The sequence below is a fragment of the Megalobrama amblycephala genome, linkage group LG8, assembly GCF_018812025.1.
Source record: "Megalobrama amblycephala isolate DHTTF-2021 linkage group LG8, ASM1881202v1, whole genome shotgun sequence".
NCBI classification, from domain to species: Eukaryota; Metazoa; Chordata; class Actinopteri; order Cypriniformes; family Xenocyprididae; genus Megalobrama; species Megalobrama amblycephala.
In genome coordinates this window covers 13,725,363-13,745,835 of record NC_063051.1, presented here as the reverse complement: position 1 = coordinate 13,745,835, position 20,473 = coordinate 13,725,363, and the positions used below count along the sequence as shown (strand labels likewise).

The following is a 20,473-nucleotide window of genomic DNA, read 5'->3' as shown; positions in this document are numbered from 1 at the left end:
TACAGCAATAATAACACAGTAATACTGTGTGTATTTAACAAACTAAATATTAAAATGATTTTAAATCATGTAAAAACTTTAAAACCTATACAAAAAAATAATACAGCTTCAGTTATTGCAAATGCAACTGAGTTTGTTCCCTTTCGACCAGCAGATGAAGAACTTCATAAAAGTCGATCTTTGCGTGTCTTTGATATCAGAACATGAGGACGTGACTTAATAAAAGATCTCTAACCGGTGAAGGTAGGCTACAACTCTGGAAACCCAACTCAGACTATGCAGAAAACACTCATGCTCCCTCCAGAGTAGGTCGATTTACCCTTATTAGCTAATAATTCCAATTATGTTCAAAACTGGCACACCATAGCTCCCCTCTCTGGGAAATTCAACTGAAATATACATCAATAGACCCATTGATGTTTTCAGACTGGATAAACTAACAATCGGGTGTTTTCAATCTCATCTCAAATGAGCAGCTTTGGGAGTAACGCATTACAAGTACCATGCATAAAGTAATCAGATTACTTTTTGATGTAACTGCAAATTACATTCTATTAGCACAAATACATTTAATTACAGCAACAAAAAAAAACAAAAAAAAGTTACTGGAATGGGTTGATATCCCAGAGCAACTTGGCATTTCTGACTAACCATTGGCCATCTTGGTTTGGAGAGGGAAAAAATCCAAATACGTCTTGCCACTTGGTGGCAGTATATAGGATAATTCACTAGTGTCCACTGTAGAGGTTGATATGCAACTATGCCATCAAAAGCCATGCATACACAAGAAAATGCTTTTTGAATAGCTGTCCACTAGTGACCTCTATGTGTGAAAGGATTAGGCTAAATTAAAATACAATATGATTGCTTTGTTTTAGATATATATACTTTTTTTTTTTTTTTAATAATTTGTATATTTGTTGAATTATAATAAAATGGCCTCAGAGCTAAATACTTTGATAATTGTTAGATGTTTTTTAGTCTGGCCTGATCGTGATCTTTTGATTTATTCGACAAAACAGTGGAGAATAATTTATGGCTATGGTATCCTAATATTATGAAATATTTGAAGGGGTCAAGAAGCCAAATTGTAATCCTAATATTAATCCTTTAATATTAATCTTTATAGTTGCGTTTTAATAATACTATTGTAGATATACACTGCTCTATTGTAAATATTTTGACAGTGAAAGTGAGGCTCCACAGCACACATAGTGTCACTAAACTAAATCAGTGATCATAGCCAGGTGTGAGACTGAATGAATAAGTCAGTTCAACAGTCTTGATGCACCTCAAGTTCTCTGGAATAACATACATAGTTCCTCTATCTTGTCTCTGAATGTCAAGGCTATGGAAAATAAATAAAGTATGTGAATACAATCTGTGGTTTTAAGATAAATCTGTTCTGTATGTTTGCTGAAAGGTTATGCATACTGTACCATATAAAGATAATTAATGTGAATGGGAATTTGTAATATTGCAAGAAAAGAAAAACTGAGACCAAAGCCATTCACTTTCATGAAACATACAATTGTGAACAAAACAGTATGTAGGACAGGGTCCCATTGCTCTGTTAAACTGAATATTTTTCTTTACTAATATTGTTCTTAACAAAATATCCCAAAATTAAGAGAGTTTCATACAGTATTGCAGTAAAAAAAAACACATTTGCTACTACATGAGTAAATCACACACATATGTAACTGATTACCTAGGCTTGACTTGGATAGCCAACCTCATCAAACCTGAGTGCTCCAAGAGTATGGAAAATTAAATCACACAGGTTGACGCTTGAGGTTCAGTTGCACTTTTCAGCTGCTTATTTTACATGAATATAATTACAAACGAGGCTGACTGACAAGTCTAAGTATACAGGAATATGTTCCAAATGACAAACATGAAAGAGGTTATTCTCCAGATGCCAGAGATGCCTCTCTTTGTGGGATGCATGTGTGGGCAAAATGTAATGGATAGCAAAGTAAGACTGCAGTCTTAACCGCCAAGACACATGAAAACCTTGTCCTCAAGGTGGATATCATTAAATCGGCGTTCTCAGATCATCAGACGATGTCCACCAGGATTCACTTTAGATTTGGTTGTGTGACATACATTGGTGAGCACCACGGAAACACCTGTGACGGTAAAGAAGGGGCTTTCAGCATTGTATGTCTTGGCAGAGCTACAACTGGACCATAAAATGTGCTAGGTCAGTAATTCAATATCCACAATGGGCATTTGACTAAGCTTTCTTTATTTATCTAAATCAAAAAAGTGCAAGTTTTTTCAAGTGCAAGTAGCACTTTATTGACTACCTAATTTAAATTAGCTGCTATGACCACAAAATTATTAAATAATGCTGTAACAAATTTGTTAAATTATGAAAAAAAAAGTCGTTAAATTACGAGAACAAATTCGTTAAATTACGAATTTGTTCTCATAATTTAACGACTTTTTTCTCGTAATTTAATAACTTTATTCTCATAATTTAATGAGTTTATTCTCAACATTTTATCTCGACTTTTTTCTCGAAATTTAACGACATTTTTCTCATAATTGAACAAATTTGTTCTCATAATTTAACAACTTTTTTCTCGTAATTTAATGACTTTATTCTCAACATTTTATCTCGACTTTTTTCTTGAAATTTAACGAGTTTTTTCTCGTAATTTAATGAGTTTATTCTCAATATTTTATTTAGACTTTTTTCTCGAAATGTAATTATTTTTTTCTCGAAATGTAACAACTTTAATCTTGAGATGGTTTAATTTTTTATTATTGCTTGGCCCTAATCCTCTTCCGTATCATAGAGTGTAAAATGTTTAAATTTATTAAAATTATTAAATGGATTTTTGCCTTACTGGGAGAATAAAAACCCTCTCTTCACCTTTCCCTAACCCTACCCAATAAACACTTTTAATATTATTAAACACTCATTCACAGTTTATTTCCACTTTTAGGACATACAAGTAACAGGACATTCATTTTTATTGAAAATAAATGTGAGCTTGGCAAAAGGTGGATTTGAACCCGCATCAATCGTGTTAAAAGCCAGGTCTGCAAGCCTTAATAGCTACTGCAGCGCCACTGAAGACATTGTGTTTCGGGTGTCTTTTTTAAAGGTGCCCTAGAATCAGAATTTGAATTTACCTCGGCATAGTTAAATAACAAGAGTTCAGTACATGGAAATGACATACATTGAGTTTCAAACCCCATTGTTTCCTCCTTCTTATGTAAATCTCATTTGTTTAAAAGACTTCCGGAAAACACTCGGATCTCAACATAACACCGACTGTTACGTAACAGTCGGGATCATTAATATGTATGACCCCAATATTTGCATAATGCCAGCCCATTCGACGCATGAGACAAGGAAAGGCAGTATTAACGGCTGGATCTGTGCACAGACAAGGTAAGCAAGCAAGAACAACAGCGAAAAATGGCAGATGGAGCAATAATAACTGACATGATCCATGATATCATGATATTTTTAGTGATATTTGTAAATTGTCTTTCTAAATGTTTCATTAGCATGTTGCTAATGTACAGTTAAATGTGGATAAAGTTACCATCGTTTCTTACTGTATTCACGGAGACAAGAGAGCCGTCGCTATATTTCATTTTTAAACACGTGCAGTCTGTATAATGCATAAACATAACTTCATTCTTTATAAATCTCTCCAACAGTGTGTAAATGTTAGCTTTAGCCACAGAGCATAGCCTCAAACTCACACAGAATCAAACGTAACCATCTAAATAAATACTTTACTCACATAATTCGAAGCATGCATACAGCATGCATGATGAACATCTTGTAAAGATCCATTTGAGGGTTATATTAGCTGTGTGAACTTTGATTATGCGATGTATATATAGTCGAGAGCTGGTGGGGCAGAGGGAGCGCATCTCTTAAAGGGGCAGCGCGCTGAAAAAATCAGTGCATAGTTAATGATGCCCCAAAATAGAGCAGTTAAAAAAATTAATTTAAAATTTAAATCTGCAGTGGCGTATTTTGAGCTGAAATTCACAGACACATTCAGGGACCCTAGGTTATATTCATGATGAAAAAACAAAGGGCATTTAAAACTGTGAAAGAGAATTTAAAGAGAAAAGGTTTACAAGGGTTATTTGCCTTAGGAATTAATATCAAATTCCAGTTAAATCAAAAAGGTTGTTAATGGTTTTATTCACTGTTACGTCCCCCTGGCGTCTAGAGGATATGGAGACGTAACATGAGAAAAGATTAACTATTAAAAAGCTGTTAAAAGAATGGACTCATTTATTAAGGAGATGTGATGTGTGTAGTAAAGAAACAGGCAGAGAAGAACTAAATTTGTAGTTGCTTTTAGTAAGGGAAAAATAATTCAATGTAACAAAACACCAATGATACAATAAGCAGTGAACCAAACATACATCCAAAACAAACAAATACCTATTTACAAATTATGTACAAAAGTAAAATAAACGATAACAAAGCGAGGGACGAGAGCGGTGCTAAAACAAAAAAAATCAATAAAACAAAACAAGTTAACTAAACCCCAACAAATTCTAAACTAATCAAAAGAAAGCAAGGAAAATAACATCTTCAGTGTAGAACACCGCTATCTACACTAACTAACAAACATAAATACATAAATTGGCACCCGCTCCTAAACTAGTGTGTTTAAACAACTTTACTCTACGTGTTGCGAGGTGTAAGTCACGTGACATACTAACCTGGTCCCATCACTATGTATCGGAGAAGGACTTGAACAAACTCTGACAAATCAAGAGTCGAGTCACGCCATAATCACAGTATCAGTAGTAGGGCATGATGAACACAGTTTCAAGTGAAGAAAACACACAATAAACAAATCAAACTAAACAAGAGCAAAAACACGACAGCAAACGCAGGAGAGCAAACAAAACAAAGCAAACGCTTCTCCCGCGCTCGTGTCGCATCCGGGTCTTTATACGCGCCCACTAGCGTCTCATTGGTTCTCGGGATGTCGCGAGACTCCGATGACTGGCCGCGACGTCATCCAATTACGGGACCTGTAACAAGTGACAGTGAAGAGAGAGAGAGAGAGAGAGAGAGAGAGAGAGAGAACGCTACGGGACGTAACACCCCCACCCTTAAAAAACAAACATACACATGTTTGATAGAACCAACCTATACCAGTAGGTACTCTTCCTTAGACCCGAGACAGAGCGTCTGCCACGACATTATCTGTACCCTTCTTGTACCGGATCTCAAGATTGTAGTTCTGAAAAATAAGGGACCACCTCATCAACCTTTGGTTCTGGTTACGCATACGTGAAATAAAAGTTAAAGGGTTGTGGTCTGTATAAACAGTCACAGGAAATACAGAAGAACCAACGTAAACCTCGAAGTGTTGGATTGCCAACAGCAAAGCCAAAGCCTCCTTCTCTATCGTTGAATAGTTCCGTTGACTTCTATTAAACTTCTTAGAGAAATAACAGACCGGGTGATCGATTCCATCCTTATCCTCTTGTATGAGTACGGCACCAGCTCCTAAATCACTCGCATCCACCTCCAGTTTGAACGCCAAGGAGAAATTTGGAGCAGACAGAACAGGCTTACTACACAGCAACACTTTAATATTTTCAAATGCTGTTTGACCAATCAGTTGACCAGACAAAATGTTCTGAAGGACTGAGTAAAGTAGTTAATGGTGCAGCAACGGAGGAGAAATTGCGACAAAAACACCGATAGAAACCGGCCATGCCCAGGAATCTACGTAGCTCACGTCGGGTCTTAGGTACTGGAAAGTCATTTATCGCTGAAATTTTGGCCATCACCGGACGTACTTGACCATACCCCACCTGCTTACCAAGGTAAGTCACTGTAGCCTTACCGATTTCACACTTGGAGAAATTCAAAGTCAATGAAGCCTCCTGCAAATGCTTGAACACAGTCTCTAAAAGAGATACATGCTCACTCCAACTCTGTGAATAAACCACAATATCATCAAGATAAGCGTTACAATTCGGGACATCAGCAAGAACCAAATTAACCAGTCTCTGAAAAGTGGCTGCGGCATTTCGCAGGCCGAACGCCATAACCCTGTACTGAAGAAAACAATCTGGTGTTACAAAAGCTGAAATTTCAGATGCTCTGGGCGTTAATGGAACTTGCCAATATCCCTTGAGCAAATCCAGCTTACTCACAAATTTGGCGGAACCAACGCTGTCAACACAGTCCTCTATCCGTGGCATCGGGAAACAATCAGGGACAGTTACAGCATTGACACGTCGGTAGTCTGTACAAAAGCGTGCGGTACCATCTGACTTTTGTACCAAAAGACATGGCGAACTCCATGCACTAAGACTAGGACTGGCTAAACCTTTCTCTAATAGATACTGAGTTTCCTTCTTCATTGCAGCTCTTTTAATAAAGTTAACTCTATAAGGATGCTGCTTAATCGGCTGGGCCTCCCCTACATTGATATCATGCTGTAAAACATTGGTTAGTGTAGGAGTGTCCCCCAGTATAGAAGAAAAATTGCTAAGGAGTTTAATGATATCATCCCTCTGATCGGTATTAAGATGTGCCAAGAAACTTGACAGATTGGCTAGGGTTTCAGAATTAGACAATCTAGCAGATAACAATGGGGTATCTAACTCCAATAAGCCTTCCGCATTGTCTTGATCGTCAGCAAATGAGCTCTTGTCACATGCCACACCTACTGGACGGACACAATCGTCTTCCTTCTCCTTAGGTGACTCCCTGTCATCTCTGGTATGGTAAGCTTTTAACATATTGATATGACATACCCGTTTCTGACGTCTCCTATCTGGTGTACGCAATACATAATCTGTCTCTCCTCTCTTCTCCAAGATCTCATAAGGCCCTGAAAACCGTGCAGTTAATGCAGACCCTGGAACGGGAAGTAGAACCAGCACCTGATCGCCAACTGCAAAAGATCTGTTGACAGCAGATTTATCATACCACATTTTCATCTTGCCTTGAGCTTTAGCCAATGTCTCACGAGCCAGCATACATGATTTCTGAAGTTGATCACGGAATTTGCTAACATAGTCTAACACGTTTGTTTTCTTAGAGTCCTCAATGCCTAACATCCTCTCTTTTAGGACTTTCAATGGTCCTCTAACAGTATGGCCAAAGACCAGCTCTGATGGGCTGAACTTGAGGGACTCCTGCACTGTTTCACGAATTGAAAATAAAAGCAAGGGAACACCTTCATCCCACTCGGACCCTGTCTCGAGGCAGTATTTCCTAAGCATTGCTTTTAAAGTCTGATGGAACCTCTCCAAGGACCCCTGACTTTCTGGGTGATAGGCACTGGCTATGCGATGTGTAATATTGAGTGACTTAAAAACTTGAGCACACAACTTAGACAGAAAATTAGTCCCCTGATCAGTCTGGACAATTCTTGGTAAACCAAATGTGGTAAAAAACTTTGTTAAAACTTTAACGACTGCTCGGGATGTGATTTTGCGTAGTGGAATTGCTTCCGGGTATCTGGTAGCTGAACACATAATAGTCAATAAAAACTGATTACCAGATTTGGTCTTTGGCAAAGGACCAACACAATCCACAATCACATGTTCAAAAGGTTCGCCTATGACGGGAATTGGAATTAAAGGGGCTGGTGGAATCACCTGGTTTGGCTTTCCAGCATACTGGCAAACATGACAAGTCTTGCAGTACTTTACAACGTCACGCTTCAAACCGTACCAAAAGAAATGCTGTAAAACACGATTGTATGTTTTCGTCACCCCTAAGTGTCCGGAGAGCAGATGATCGTGCGCCAACGACAATACCTGTTGACGAAAAATGGAAGGAACCACCACCTGATAAACAACGTTCCACTCATCCTCGACAGCATTATTTTTATGCCACTTCCGCACCAGCAGTCCATCTCTCACCTAAAAATGAGACATTGTTAAGTGCAGGTTTCTCAGCCAGTTTAAAACATTTCACAAGTGAAATATCATTCTTCTGAGCTTCAATTAGCTTTTCACGAGTTACCGTCAATATTAATGGGTCGCTTACGACAACCTCATTCCCCTGATCACTGACATGAGACTCATCTGCAAGACTTCCCTCAGCCTCTTGATCTGCACATAAGAAAGAGTCAAATAAAGACACACCACCATCTTTCTTTGATTGAGCACGTGTGATGACGCAAGCAGTAAATGCACTTGGATATTTCTGTGCCAAATCATCAGAGCTATGCTCTGTCAGAGTATCAACTACCTCAAGTGAAGGTACCACCTTCCCTCCGGCCAAATCGTTACCCAAAATGAAGGATACCCCTTTCACTGGTAAAGCAGGGCGTACTCCTACCTCCACAAAACCGGACACCAAGTCTGTCTGCAGATGGATACGATGAACCGGGACTCTCATGACCTCCATGCTGAAACTCTGTACGAGTCTATTAGATCCAACTGATGTCTGATCTGAAAAAGGCAAAACATCTGCACACACAAATGACTGGGCAGCGCCCGTGTCTCTTAACACCCGCACTTCTACCTGATCTTCCTCCTTACCTGATAATGATACGTAACCTTTAGAAAGAAATGGTACATAAACACTGTCAACCTCACCTTGAATCTGTTCAAGATGTGCACCCGGATCAATGGCATTCACAAATGCAACCTCTTTTGTTTGGGTCTGCTGCTTACGCTTCAGAGTCAAACAATCCGCTATAACATGTCCCTTCTTATGACAGTAAAAACACTCCCGCATTTCTTTGGGCTTCTCGCCATTTAACTTGGGTTGCTGAACTTTCGTCGGCACCCTAAAAAAGGACTTTTCAATGCTTGCTGGCTGAAAAACATTTCGGTGTGTGAGCACAAACTCATCCGCTAACACTGCTGCCTGAGATAAAGTTGTTACTTTCTGTTCATTCAAATACAGCACCATTCTCTCTGGAAGACACTGTTTAAAATCTTCTAGTAGCATAAGCTCTCTAAGCGATGTGAAATCATCCACCTTACTAGAAGCGCACCACCTATCAAAAAGGATTCCCTTGTCTCGGGCAAATTCGACGTACGTTTGACTGGCGTTTTTTCTACGAGTACGAAATTGCTGCCTATAGGCCTCTGGGACTAATTCATAAGCTTTAAGTACAGCTAGCTTAACCACCTCATACTTAAGACTGTCTTCTAAAGACAAGGTTGAATAAACTTCTAAAGCTTTCCCAGCTAATTTACATTGCAACAACAATGACCATACCTCTTTTGGCCAACCCAAAGAAGTTGCAATTCTTTCGAAAGCGTTAAAATAGCTATCCACTTCCGTTTCACGAAAACTTGGCACTAAGGCAATATGTTTGCCAACATCAAAAGTGGCTGAAGTCGAATTAGCTGAATTGTCACTTACCGATGAAGAGTTCTGTGGAACAGAGGAAACCGCAGCAGCCTTCGCCGCCTCGATGTCCAACTGTCGAAGCTTAACCTCCTTATCGGCTTCAATTTCGAGCTTGCGCACCTGTAGACGCAGATCTAGTTCTGCTTGGCGGGATTGTGCTCTTTCTCGAGCTTCCATACGGAGCCGTTCAATCCGCACTCTCAACTGCGCCTCCCCTGTTGACCTGGGAGAGACTGGTGAAAAAGGTTCAAAAGGTGGAAGAGTTGCCCCAACGGTAGCCTCCGCCTCCGCTGTGACTAACTCGCCCTCACCTTCACCTACCTTCCCAGCATTCTGCTCCATGCCCGCAAGATCTGCCCCTCGGTCTACCACCGGCAAGCTTAACACTCCAGAGTCAATTAAGCAGTCAATCAATTCAGCTTTAATTTTCTTTTTTAAAGTTTGCTTTGGAATCGCAATTTGGAAGTGGTTAGCTATAATTAACAACTCATCTTTTCTGCACTTCTCAATCACCTCTAATGAGGGATTATTAACAAAGCTCTGCAAGTTAAACGCCATCAAAACTCATCAACATATGCCACGAGACCAAATTTGCTCAACCTGCATTCACACAAAATTCTGCCTGTAACCACACACACCTTATTCCTTAACAAAGGAGACAGCATCGCTTTGGGACGAGCCCCCAATTATGTTACGTCCCCCTGGCGTCTAGAGGATATGGAGACGTAACATGAGAAAAGATTAACTATTAAAAAGCTGTTAAAAGAATGGACTCATTTATTAAGGAGATGTGATGTGTGTAGTAAAGAAACAGGCAGAGAAGAACTAAATTTGTAGTTGCTTTTAGTAAGGGAAAAATAATTCAATGTAACAAAACACCAATGATACAATAAGCAGTGAACCAAACATACATCCAAAACAAACAAATACCTATTTACAAATTATGTACAAAAGTAAAATAAACGATAACAAAGCGAGGGACGAGAGCGGTGCTAAAACAAAAAAAATCAATAAAACAAAACAAGTTAACTAAACCCCAACAAATTCTAAACTAATCAAAAGAAAGCAAGGAAAATAACATCTTCAGTGTAGAACACCGCTATCTACACTAACTAACAAACATAAATACATAAATTGGCACCCGCTCCTAAACTAGTGTGTTTAAACAACTTTACTCTACGTGTTGCGAGGTGTAAGTCACGTGACATACTAACCTGGTCCCATCACTATGTATCGGAGAAGGACTTGAACAAACTCTGACAAATCAAGAGTCGAGTCACGCCATAATCACAGTATCAGTAGTAGGGCATGATGAACACAGTTTCAAGTGAAGAAAACACACAATAAACAAATCAAACTAAACAAGAGCAAAAACACGACAGCAAACGCAGGAGAGCAAACAAAACAAAGCAAACGCTTCTCCCGCGCTCGTGTCGCATCCGGGTCTTTATACGCGCCCACTAGCGTCTCATTGGTTCTCGGGATGTCGCGAGACTCCGATGACTGGCCGCGACGTCATCCAATTACGGGACCTGTAACAAGTGACAGTGAAGGAGAGAGAGAGAGAGAGAGAGAGAGAGAGAGAACGCTACGGGACGTAACAACGACGGAAAAAAATGGTCTAAAAGGGTTGTCCCTATTCTCTTAATGAGTAATGGGTGTGTTTTGGGCATAACGTCCAATAAACCAATCAGTCTCATCTCCCATTCCCTTTAAAAGCCAGTTGCACTCACACCATGGTGGATTTGCTATTTACATGGTAGAATTTGCAAGCGGAAAAACTGAATGCTTCTATAGTGAGGAAACGGATCTGCTAGTGTGCGAGGTTAAAGCGTGCAAGCAGACCATCTAAGGGACAAGCCAGATTCCACCAAAGCGTTTTTATCTTTATGCACACAATAATAATCTTTTACATTGTAATCCTTTTCTTTTTAATATTTGGCATGTTTGTGTGCAGCTGCGAGTCTCTGTGTGTGTGTAATAAGCACGTGCTCTTTAAATAACAAAACAAATATTGCGCCATTGACTTTAGACCAGGTTTCAGTTGGTCAATGGCGCAGTCTATTTCAGATGCCTCAAAATAGCAACACGCCAACAGTGCACCTGAACACACCTCATTTTCAGACTAGCACGCCCATGGGAGCACAAATGGGTGCAAATGCATTTGCTATTTAAACAATGTGGCACAGGATGTGAAAATGATAACTTCGTTCGGCTGAAACTAGCAAAAAACACTTCCGTCACACAGTGTAAATTGACACTCCGTTTAAGGCAAATGCGAATGCAAATGCAATACTGAGAAAAGCCCAAAAGAAAGAAAGAAAGAAAGAAAGAAAGAAAGAAAGAAAGAAAGAAAGAAAGAAAGAAAGAAAGAAAGAAAGAAAGAAAGAAAGAAAGAAAGAAAGAAAGAAAGAAAGAAAGATTTCTAGACGAAATCACAAAGAACTATCTAATAACAACCACGTAAGACACTATGTAGAAGGGTACACATTCGATTGGTTGATTACACATCAGATATCAATGCCTTTGTGAGGTGTCTCAATTAAAGCATCAGATCAGGTCAGATCAATGCTGCTTTCATTGAGACCAAGCTGCACTTGGAACTTTCAGATAAATCTGGACAATGTTTGAAAAACCATCATGCTTTACTTGGCATTATGTGAAGTCCACATATAAAATATTTATAAAACAACTCAGCCTTTAATCAGACTCTTCTACCAAATTAGACAACCAAACAGGTAGGGTAATTGTAAGAGTGGTGACCAAAGACCAGCTTGGATGAAACAGCAGAAACTGTCCAACAACAATCTTTTCAACACTTCATTTGTTGGCCTCTTTGGGAGAATGGCTGAAAGAAGGCCAAATATGAGAAACGCCAACAGTACTGCAGTGATCTAGAAGCAATGTGAAGCATTTGAAAGTGATGAAACTAAATTTGTGCTCCTTGGCCCGAATGCTAAGCACTGTGTTGACCGAGTAACACCTTCCCTATCATCAATCAAGAATGGTTGAGGAAGCATAAGGCCTGTACCATAGTGTTTCTTTTAAGAAACTGGAAAATTTGCATGCAAAAAAAAGAAAATGAAATATTCTGAAATGACACAGGCAGAGCTCAGACTTGAATTCAAATGAAAAAAAAAATATATGTCTTATGACTTGAAAATTGCAGACTGAATAAAATCTTGGTAGAAAGCTATTATAATTGAATAATGGGGAGAAAAACAGTATCTAAATGTGCAAAGACTTAATTGCATTGAATAGTATTGGATTTGGGAGTTAAATACATTTATAAATGTGAGAGAAAAAAATCTTTATTCTATTTAACATTAATGTGTTAACATTTAAAATTTGAACAGAAAAGTAAATGCAGAATAGAACAGCTTTGCAGCACATTTGTTTTCCCCACTCAATGGTAAATAACACCCAGTTGCAGTGCCGCTAATGCACAGATTAGTTCCTAATTATGCATACACATGCTTAATCTCGCTCCGATTTTTACTTGCAAAACAGTCAGTGAGATGGAACCTTTGGAGAACTCTCCTTTTCAGTGTACTCAGCTTAATTTATATTTCCCTTTCTAAACACAGGGCTTGAACCCAGCAAGATTTGATCACATTCACTGGTCTGATCAAATCCGACAGGATAATAATTGGAAGTTCTGTCGGATGACGTCAAGCACACACACAAGGACATATACAAAACGGAAAAATATTATTTTATCTGATGAAGCAATTCCTCAGCCATTAATCTTTGACAATTGCACCAGTCCTTCTCTCACTAGCCCAGTTTTAAGCTCCTTACAGTGGATAAAATCCATACACACATGCCTATCTGATACTGGTATATTGTATAAAATAACGATTTGTACAATTGCAGCAATGCACTGATATAAAGCAATGTTAATGTTTGACTGGGGTGACTGTCCATCTCTTATCCTATGGCTCAGGATCATTAAATATGAAGGCATATAAGACAGAGGCTTTTAACTATATGTTTACTTACATCTATAAATGACTGTCAATCTTAGTTGTGGAGCATCTGGAAGAGCAAAAGCCCTGCCAATCATGGTATGACCCTGATGTCTTCAATTGAAGTGAGGAGGAAAATGACATAAATTGGCAAAAAAAAATTGTTCAAATTGTTCTCAAAATTTGAGCACAAACTATTCAATAAATTCATATGAAACACTTTTATGATACCTAAATGATCGTTTTTAGTCATTTATTGAGTTTGTCAGGCCATGGTTATCATTCACTTTTCGTTATTATTAAAAAGAGCCTCATTCATAACAGCTATTTTGTGGTCCATGGAGAAAGAAAATCCATTTATCCTTTTAAGTGAACGCAATAGATAGAATCACACTGATGATTTAAATAGCAAAAGTCCCAGTTTTATTTCTTGCCCTGTGATTGTTGAAGAATAATTATGGAGGTCAATTCACAAACACACGCACATGCTCTCCGGGGACTTGTAAATGTCACAGCCAATCAGTTCTCTCTGGCTCAATTCATTTCATTAGTCTGACTGATTAAATACCTGAGGATAAGCCAATACATCTTCAGTGCTCAATCTCTTTAACTCTGGCACAGTGAGAGACCTGCTTTTAGAAAGAGAAGGATTTAGACGACAAGATAATTCTTTGCTCACTTAGTTTCTGTTTCTGTGGGAGATATCATTTGTTTTCCTTGTTTTAGAAGAATTAGAAGCTAGTGAAACACCTGGGTTTCATTAATTAACTACTTTTGGATCCAGAACAAACAAACAAGAAGACCCGTGAACACTGACAGAGACATATGGGCATAAACAAATAAGGATACGAAATTTCTCAGGTTCTGAAAGACATTAGATCACAAAACAGGTTGTTACCTGCAAAAGCAATTATTTGCATACAAAGATGCTCTCTCTCTCTCACACACACACACATACGCACAGAGAATAGCTCAATGTTGAAGTTAACCAGATTCTTTGTCAACCAGACATTCATTGCCTTGGGCTCAGAAGGTGATATTAAACTATTCAGAGCTGTTCCACTCCAAGCAGCAATCGAGTTTGGAACAGGATGACGTTCAATTACTAAACACGCCGTCACACAGCAATCTTATCCGTGTGGCCGCTATAGCTTGGGTTTCAATCAAAAAGGCAGCCAAATATTCTGTTATAGCAAAGCAGTGCCTTCTAGAATGAAAAATTACCTAAATGCAGATATACAAAACATATTTTGCTGAATAGACTCTGACACTCTAAAATGCATTTTTGTATAAGTTTTATTCCATTAATGCAAATTATACCAAGTTTTATAGCATAATGTGTATGGTATCAATAAAAAAAAATAATTACATTGCAAATAAAAACAGCACATCTCAGGTGATAAATTATGGCAGAACAGTGATAAGGATTTTGAATTTGCTACATAATGCAATGGAGATGCAATAATACTGATCATTTGAATTCATGATGCTTTTATCATACTATAAACCAGTGGTTCTCAATGTTTTGCTTCAGATTTAACATTGGAGTGGTGACTCATGTTTATCCTTGATGGATGTGACCCCATATTTAATGTAGTCTGAGTCATACTTTCTTTTACCTTCCATAGTTTTGTTCATAGTTTTTGAGAATGAGGGGATGTCAAGCAACATTCCATGTTGCCATCTGTCCAATTTGGCTAGCTGAATTGGCACCAGAACGATGCTTGATTGGACAAACGACCTTGACGCCAACAACAAAAGGTGTGTGAAGCATTTTAAACTCCCTTTTAAAAGTTGATAAGCATATTTATTTTTCTACCGTAACTATATACGATTATTTGCTAGGTTGCATTCTGTTATTTGCATAGTGTTAGCGTAGCATTGTTTTCCCTGCTGTCAGAACAAACCTGTGACTGCAATACATTTTTGGGTCATGACCCACTGCTATAAACAACCAAAAATAAGTTAGCATTGTCTCAAATCTACCCTTCAGCACTGCCATTAACATATAAACATCTCCTCGCTGAAACTGTTCAGAATTCATATATACAAATGTGAGGATGTGAGGAGATTATATAAGCACAGCTCTCAGACAGCCTGTTGGATCTGGGAAGAAATGTAAGCGCTTACTGACACCTGCTTTTAGGCGCTTTGACTGTACACAGATATGCAGCTGATAAATATAAACTACACAGCAACCATATTAGAGACAACAGAAATAATAAAACCAAATCATAAAAATCAAAACACTTTCTGCAAAGAAATACAAGCCTGATTATTTATTCCAAATATGGAGAATGATAAAATAAACAAATTTGTAATGGTGCATTTAAAAAAAAAAAAGAAAGGTATTTGTGGCAGTTTTCATGAGCTTTCTGAACTTGTTTCATTAATTATATTTTAAATATGTCTTGGCTTAACTTAAAAATGTCAAGTTGTTTACCTGCGGCTCCAGATTAGTCACAGGAATTTATGACCAAAGATGGAAGATTTCAAGTCATGCATTTTGAGGGGTCTTTCAGTATCTGAGCAAGCGCATTGAGATGAATGGGAATGCTAACAGATTGCTTTCTCTTTTTTCTTATTTTTCATTTTTCTTCATACAGACTTCCTGTACTTCCCGTGCAAAAGGTGTCAAGATCAAGTCACTATTCATAACAACAAAATCAAGAAAAGCAATATAAATAAAACTGTCAAATTCTATTAATTTTTCATTCCCCAATGCATGCTGGGAAGAATGCGAATGAGAGGATGCATTTCTTTAGAATATAGCAAGATTCTTGTAAAAGCAAATAATAAATGTTTGTGGAAGATGGTTTGGCCTTTACAGTTCTGTAGCTCTTCTCTTGTCCATTCAGAGCACAAAGTCATCTCTGGCTTCTGCATGAGCTCTAAACACAGAGTTTTAAATTGGATGTTAAGTGAGCAATTAGACTATTGCCTAACCTTACCCCCACATTTATTTCACTAACTAACTGTAGAGTCATTAATCCGGGTAGAACTCATTAGTATTCTTAGAAAGCAGTACATGTTATCAGAGATGTATTTGTATTGTGAGGCAGACAAAAAAAATGACAGTTTCAACCCAGAATTCACCTGTTTTGTCTTTAATTCTGGTGTTGAAAAAGACAAAGTCAAATTTTATATATTTGTACCCCAATTCAAGTTAAAATCCAACACTAAAGCACACAATGATCAAATAAATGTTAAATTACATTATACAAGTAATTTGAAATTATTTGAATATCAAAGCAATTGTATGACTCAGGTCCTTGTCTGTTTTATGCCACATCATGATAGTTAAAACAAATTACGTGGGGACGAATTTCAGTGATGTTCATATGAAGGACAAAGGGCAACAGGAAATTATCAGCTTTACACTCATATGCTAAAGACTTTTGAGGCTCACTTGTAAAATTCTTAAATGTCAGGTCAATGAGCACATAATACAGCGTTTGCCTGTAATCTTGCTTTTTAATGTCTCCTACAGAGAGATCAGCTTAATATGACAAACCATTAGGTGAGTCATCCAATTGCATTATCAACTGTTACAGGTTTTCTTCACCGATTGAAGGCTATATAGCAGGGCTAAATGCAAACACACTCTTTTACTCTTGCTTGCTTTCACTCTCTTGTCCATTTCATCCACTCACTAGTTTAAGTGGTACACTATGAGGACACACTCCATGTTTTGTAACTAATTAAGGTAAGGTATGTTAACGTGCAGCATTTCAAATTTTTTCAAAGATACAATGGAAAAAAAAATCACAAGGATGATATCTATTAAATACCCCAAACATGTTTTGTTTTCCTCATTCAGCCTCACAGTGTGCTCTTCTCTGCATTTTCATTAGCTGCAACAGTGTGTAATTTGGCTCCCTGGAGCTGCTTATAGGTACAATTTGCAAAAGCAAAGATCCAATGTCCTCTAGTACTTATTTGTGAACATGGGCAGCATCACCAATGCGGCTGGCAAAAATTCTTGGCCAGCCATATTTTAGGCCTGCACGGAAAATATTGTTTTTTGAAAAAAAATGTAAACATTCAAAATATCATTTTTGAATTATGACAAATGAATGCATATTTACCATATATATGTGCCTTTGTCATATGAAAATACCAGAACACCCTGTAGCTGTGTTCCAAAAAAAAAAGTATAAAACACTGGCAAAATATTCTTATTTACACTGCACATTTTATATATTATATATATATATATCAGTACTGAATAAAATATATATATCCATCTCATGAGCCGCAATATATTTTAGGTTTTCTTTCTCAAAGGAGGAATAAAGTCAAAGGTAGGGTAGGCAATTTCGGAAAGGCTTGCAATAGCAAGCTTACAAAGCATGAGATCCCACCCTCTCTTCAGATCACTCTCCAAACCCATGCCTCCTCCAAAACACATGATCGAACACAGCAAAGGTGGCGTTAAATTAGCTCATGTCTCAAAGAAAGCAAATAACATTACAATAATAATGAACGTAAACAACTTACAGAGCGCTGACTTGACTGCTGCAGATTCATTTTGGCATTGAAAGATGCTGTGAATGCAGCATAAGCTTGTTGTTTTTGGTCAGAGGCAACTGTAAAAGGTGGCCACAGTTTGTTTTTGGTGCTTGGAGATTGCATAGTCTTATGGAACGTGCTGATAACGTAACATGCCTGCACAGGGTGCGCTGAGGTATGGAAATGTGTTGACAGGCAGGACCGAATGCAATGATTGGATGAACATTTTTTGGTTCTGAGACTTCCACAGAAGATATATGTACGTTTTAATGACCACTTCTATTATTGATTGCTATCAGTGGGAAGAGAGTTTCAACCAGTATAACAAAAAGTGTTTATATTTAAAAAAAAAATGCCTACCCAACCTTTAAAATAAAAATTATGCTTGCAGCCCATGCTGACAACATTTTCCAAATGCTTTGTAAAATAGAAATATTTTAGCATGAACTAACTCCATACATTCCTTCATATGATTTTTGTGTTAACTGACCTTCACATTCAGTCAGCAAAAACCAGAAACCATTCCTTCTGAAGCTCAATGGTTGTCAACTTTTTCCAAAGCCTGATTCCTGTTTATTGCTGTGCATCGCTCTCTGTCACCCCTCATCTCCTTTGGCCAGAGCCTAGCATTTAAGAACAGATTACTGCTGGATTATGGGTATGGTCCAAAGTGCTCTCTCTGCTCCCGGAGCACGTCCCTATAGCCCCTGATGCTCACTCAGAGAGAACAGAGAGCCCTTGCTCAGACAGTTAGTCTACGGCTGACTGTGTTCTCGCTTGGAGAGAAATGTACAGAATTAAAGGCTTGCTGTCTCCAGACTTCACCAGCATACAGACAGACTGCTTTTGACAAGTAAACTCGATAGCCCCTTCAGAACAGCTAAAATACTTTTTAGAAGCAGTTTTGCAGACAGGGGGAATTGGTAGCCTACCTGCTATGAAACACAGAAGGGTGCAAAGTACAGACATAGTGTTTCCTTTTATGGTTTAAAATACACTGCAATTAAACCCCTGAGCAGTTACTTATAATGCTGACAAGACCAGTAATGTGCTAATTTGCCTTTCAGGTTTACATTGACATTTACTGTATTTTTCCCCCACATTTAGGCTCAAATATTATAAATAGACTGTTAGATGGAAGCTTTTTACTTATTAAAATTATGTAAATACCTTGTAAAGACATCTTGTAAGGGTCCAACATTTAAATAAAATAAATCTATAAATTCTATAGACACTCGTTATATAATTTTTGGACATTTAAGTATAACATTTATGGACTGTTCCTTCTTATTAGGAGTTGACCTATACACACACACAAACACATATGTGTGTGTGTGTGTGTGTGTGTGTGTGTGTGTGTGTGTGTGTGTGTGTGTGTGTGTGTGTGTGTGTGTGTGTGTGAGTTTGGGGGGGGGGGGCTTTCCAAGTAACATGAGACCAAAACATAATAACATTACATAACATAATCATGAGACCAAAGATGATCTGTATATATATATATATATATATATATATATATATATATATATATATATACATATATATATTATACAGTCATGAAGCTTTGTTGGATTTAAGTTGTGATGACCTGCAAAAATATGTACTTTTTAAATTAAATTAAGTTTCTTCTTGGAAATCCAACTGAACAAGATCAAGTATTCAGTTAAAAATGAATACTTCAGTATGTAATGATGAAGTACAAGTCAAGTAACTGCTGCTGTTCTTGGCACACATTTTCTTAAAAAAAACAGTGTGAGCTTACTGTTAAGTGCATTAAGTTCAGCTTTAAGAATGGACAAGCAAGTTCTTTTGAAAAGCTGTCCATTGTCTGAAATCAAACCACCACCACTCAAAGTATTTGATCATCATTGATATAGGCCCTCCCTGGAATATGCTTTACCTTTGTCTGGTGTGTGATCTGTCTCTTGCTTTGGGTTCTGTAATGAGGTGCTGTATCGATCCGTTGATTGCACGTGGATACAGCACAGTGAGCCATCTGCCAAACTGCACTAATTCAGACTGATTGCCCCAGCATTAGCACAATACACAAGCAAGCATACAGGAGCTGTTACCATGGTAGCAGCATTAGGACAGCATCACAACTTCCTGTGGGTCCTTATAAGGGTTTGAATTAGAGATGCTGAAATGACAGACAAATGTGTTGGTGAGAATACAGAATTGCAATTAATAATACTTTATATGATGTAACATTTCACCCAAAAATAAAAATTCTGTCATCATTTACTCACCCTAATGTTGTTCAAAATCTGTATTTCTATGGACCCCTTAAAAGTTTGTAAACATTGCAACGTTTCCTGGTGGGCGGGGCTTAGCTGGAGGCAAAAAGAGACGCTGGACTCAATGTTGACAAGCGTAAGCTAGCATGTTTTAGGAGGGATTTATTAAACATGGATGGAGGTTCAGAACTGTCCGAATATGTACAGTCACTGACTCTGCGGGACCGTGACAGCTATTTTTGTAAATTAACTTAAGTTTTGAATATTTCCTAGACAACATATGAATTACTTTCGGGTGGTTCGGGGAATTTTGTCAAGGTCTAATCATGTAACCTAACGCTGGGCTAACTATGATTATGGCTAGCAATGTGGATTATTTTAAGAGACCATTCAAAGGATGGCACACACATCTATCGCTG

General features: G+C 38.0%; 2 protein-coding genes across 3 annotated transcripts in view; both read right to left on the bottom strand.

The window, feature by feature from the left end:
* Nucleotides 1-20,181, bottom strand: part of rad18 (RAD18 E3 ubiquitin protein ligase) — a 66,760-nt gene extending 46,579 nt beyond the window's left edge. The window contains exons 1-2 of one of the 2 annotated variants that reach the window (XM_048199534.1): nt 20,067-20,181; nt 19,718-19,957 (exon numbers count right to left, since the gene is read on the bottom strand). In XM_048199534.1, the coding sequence (XP_048055491.1) occupies nt 19,718-19,813 (96 nt within the window). In that variant the 5' untranslated portion in view covers nt 19,814-19,957; nt 20,067-20,181. The remainder of the gene's footprint in view (nt 1-19,717; nt 19,958-20,066) is intronic. The other variant, XM_048199536.1, reaches the window with a different exon arrangement.
* Nucleotides 5,052-10,936, bottom strand: LOC125273826. Its single transcript, XM_048199537.1, has 2 exons — nt 9,350-10,936; nt 5,052-5,243 (listed from the first exon to the last, which is right to left on the bottom strand). Exons 1-2 carry the CDS (start codon nt 9,893-9,895, stop codon nt 5,172-5,174), a joined length of 618 nt encoding a protein of 205 aa, XP_048055494.1. The 5' UTR covers nt 9,896-10,936; the 3' UTR covers nt 5,052-5,171.
* Nucleotides 20,182-20,473: the final 292 nt, after the last annotated feature.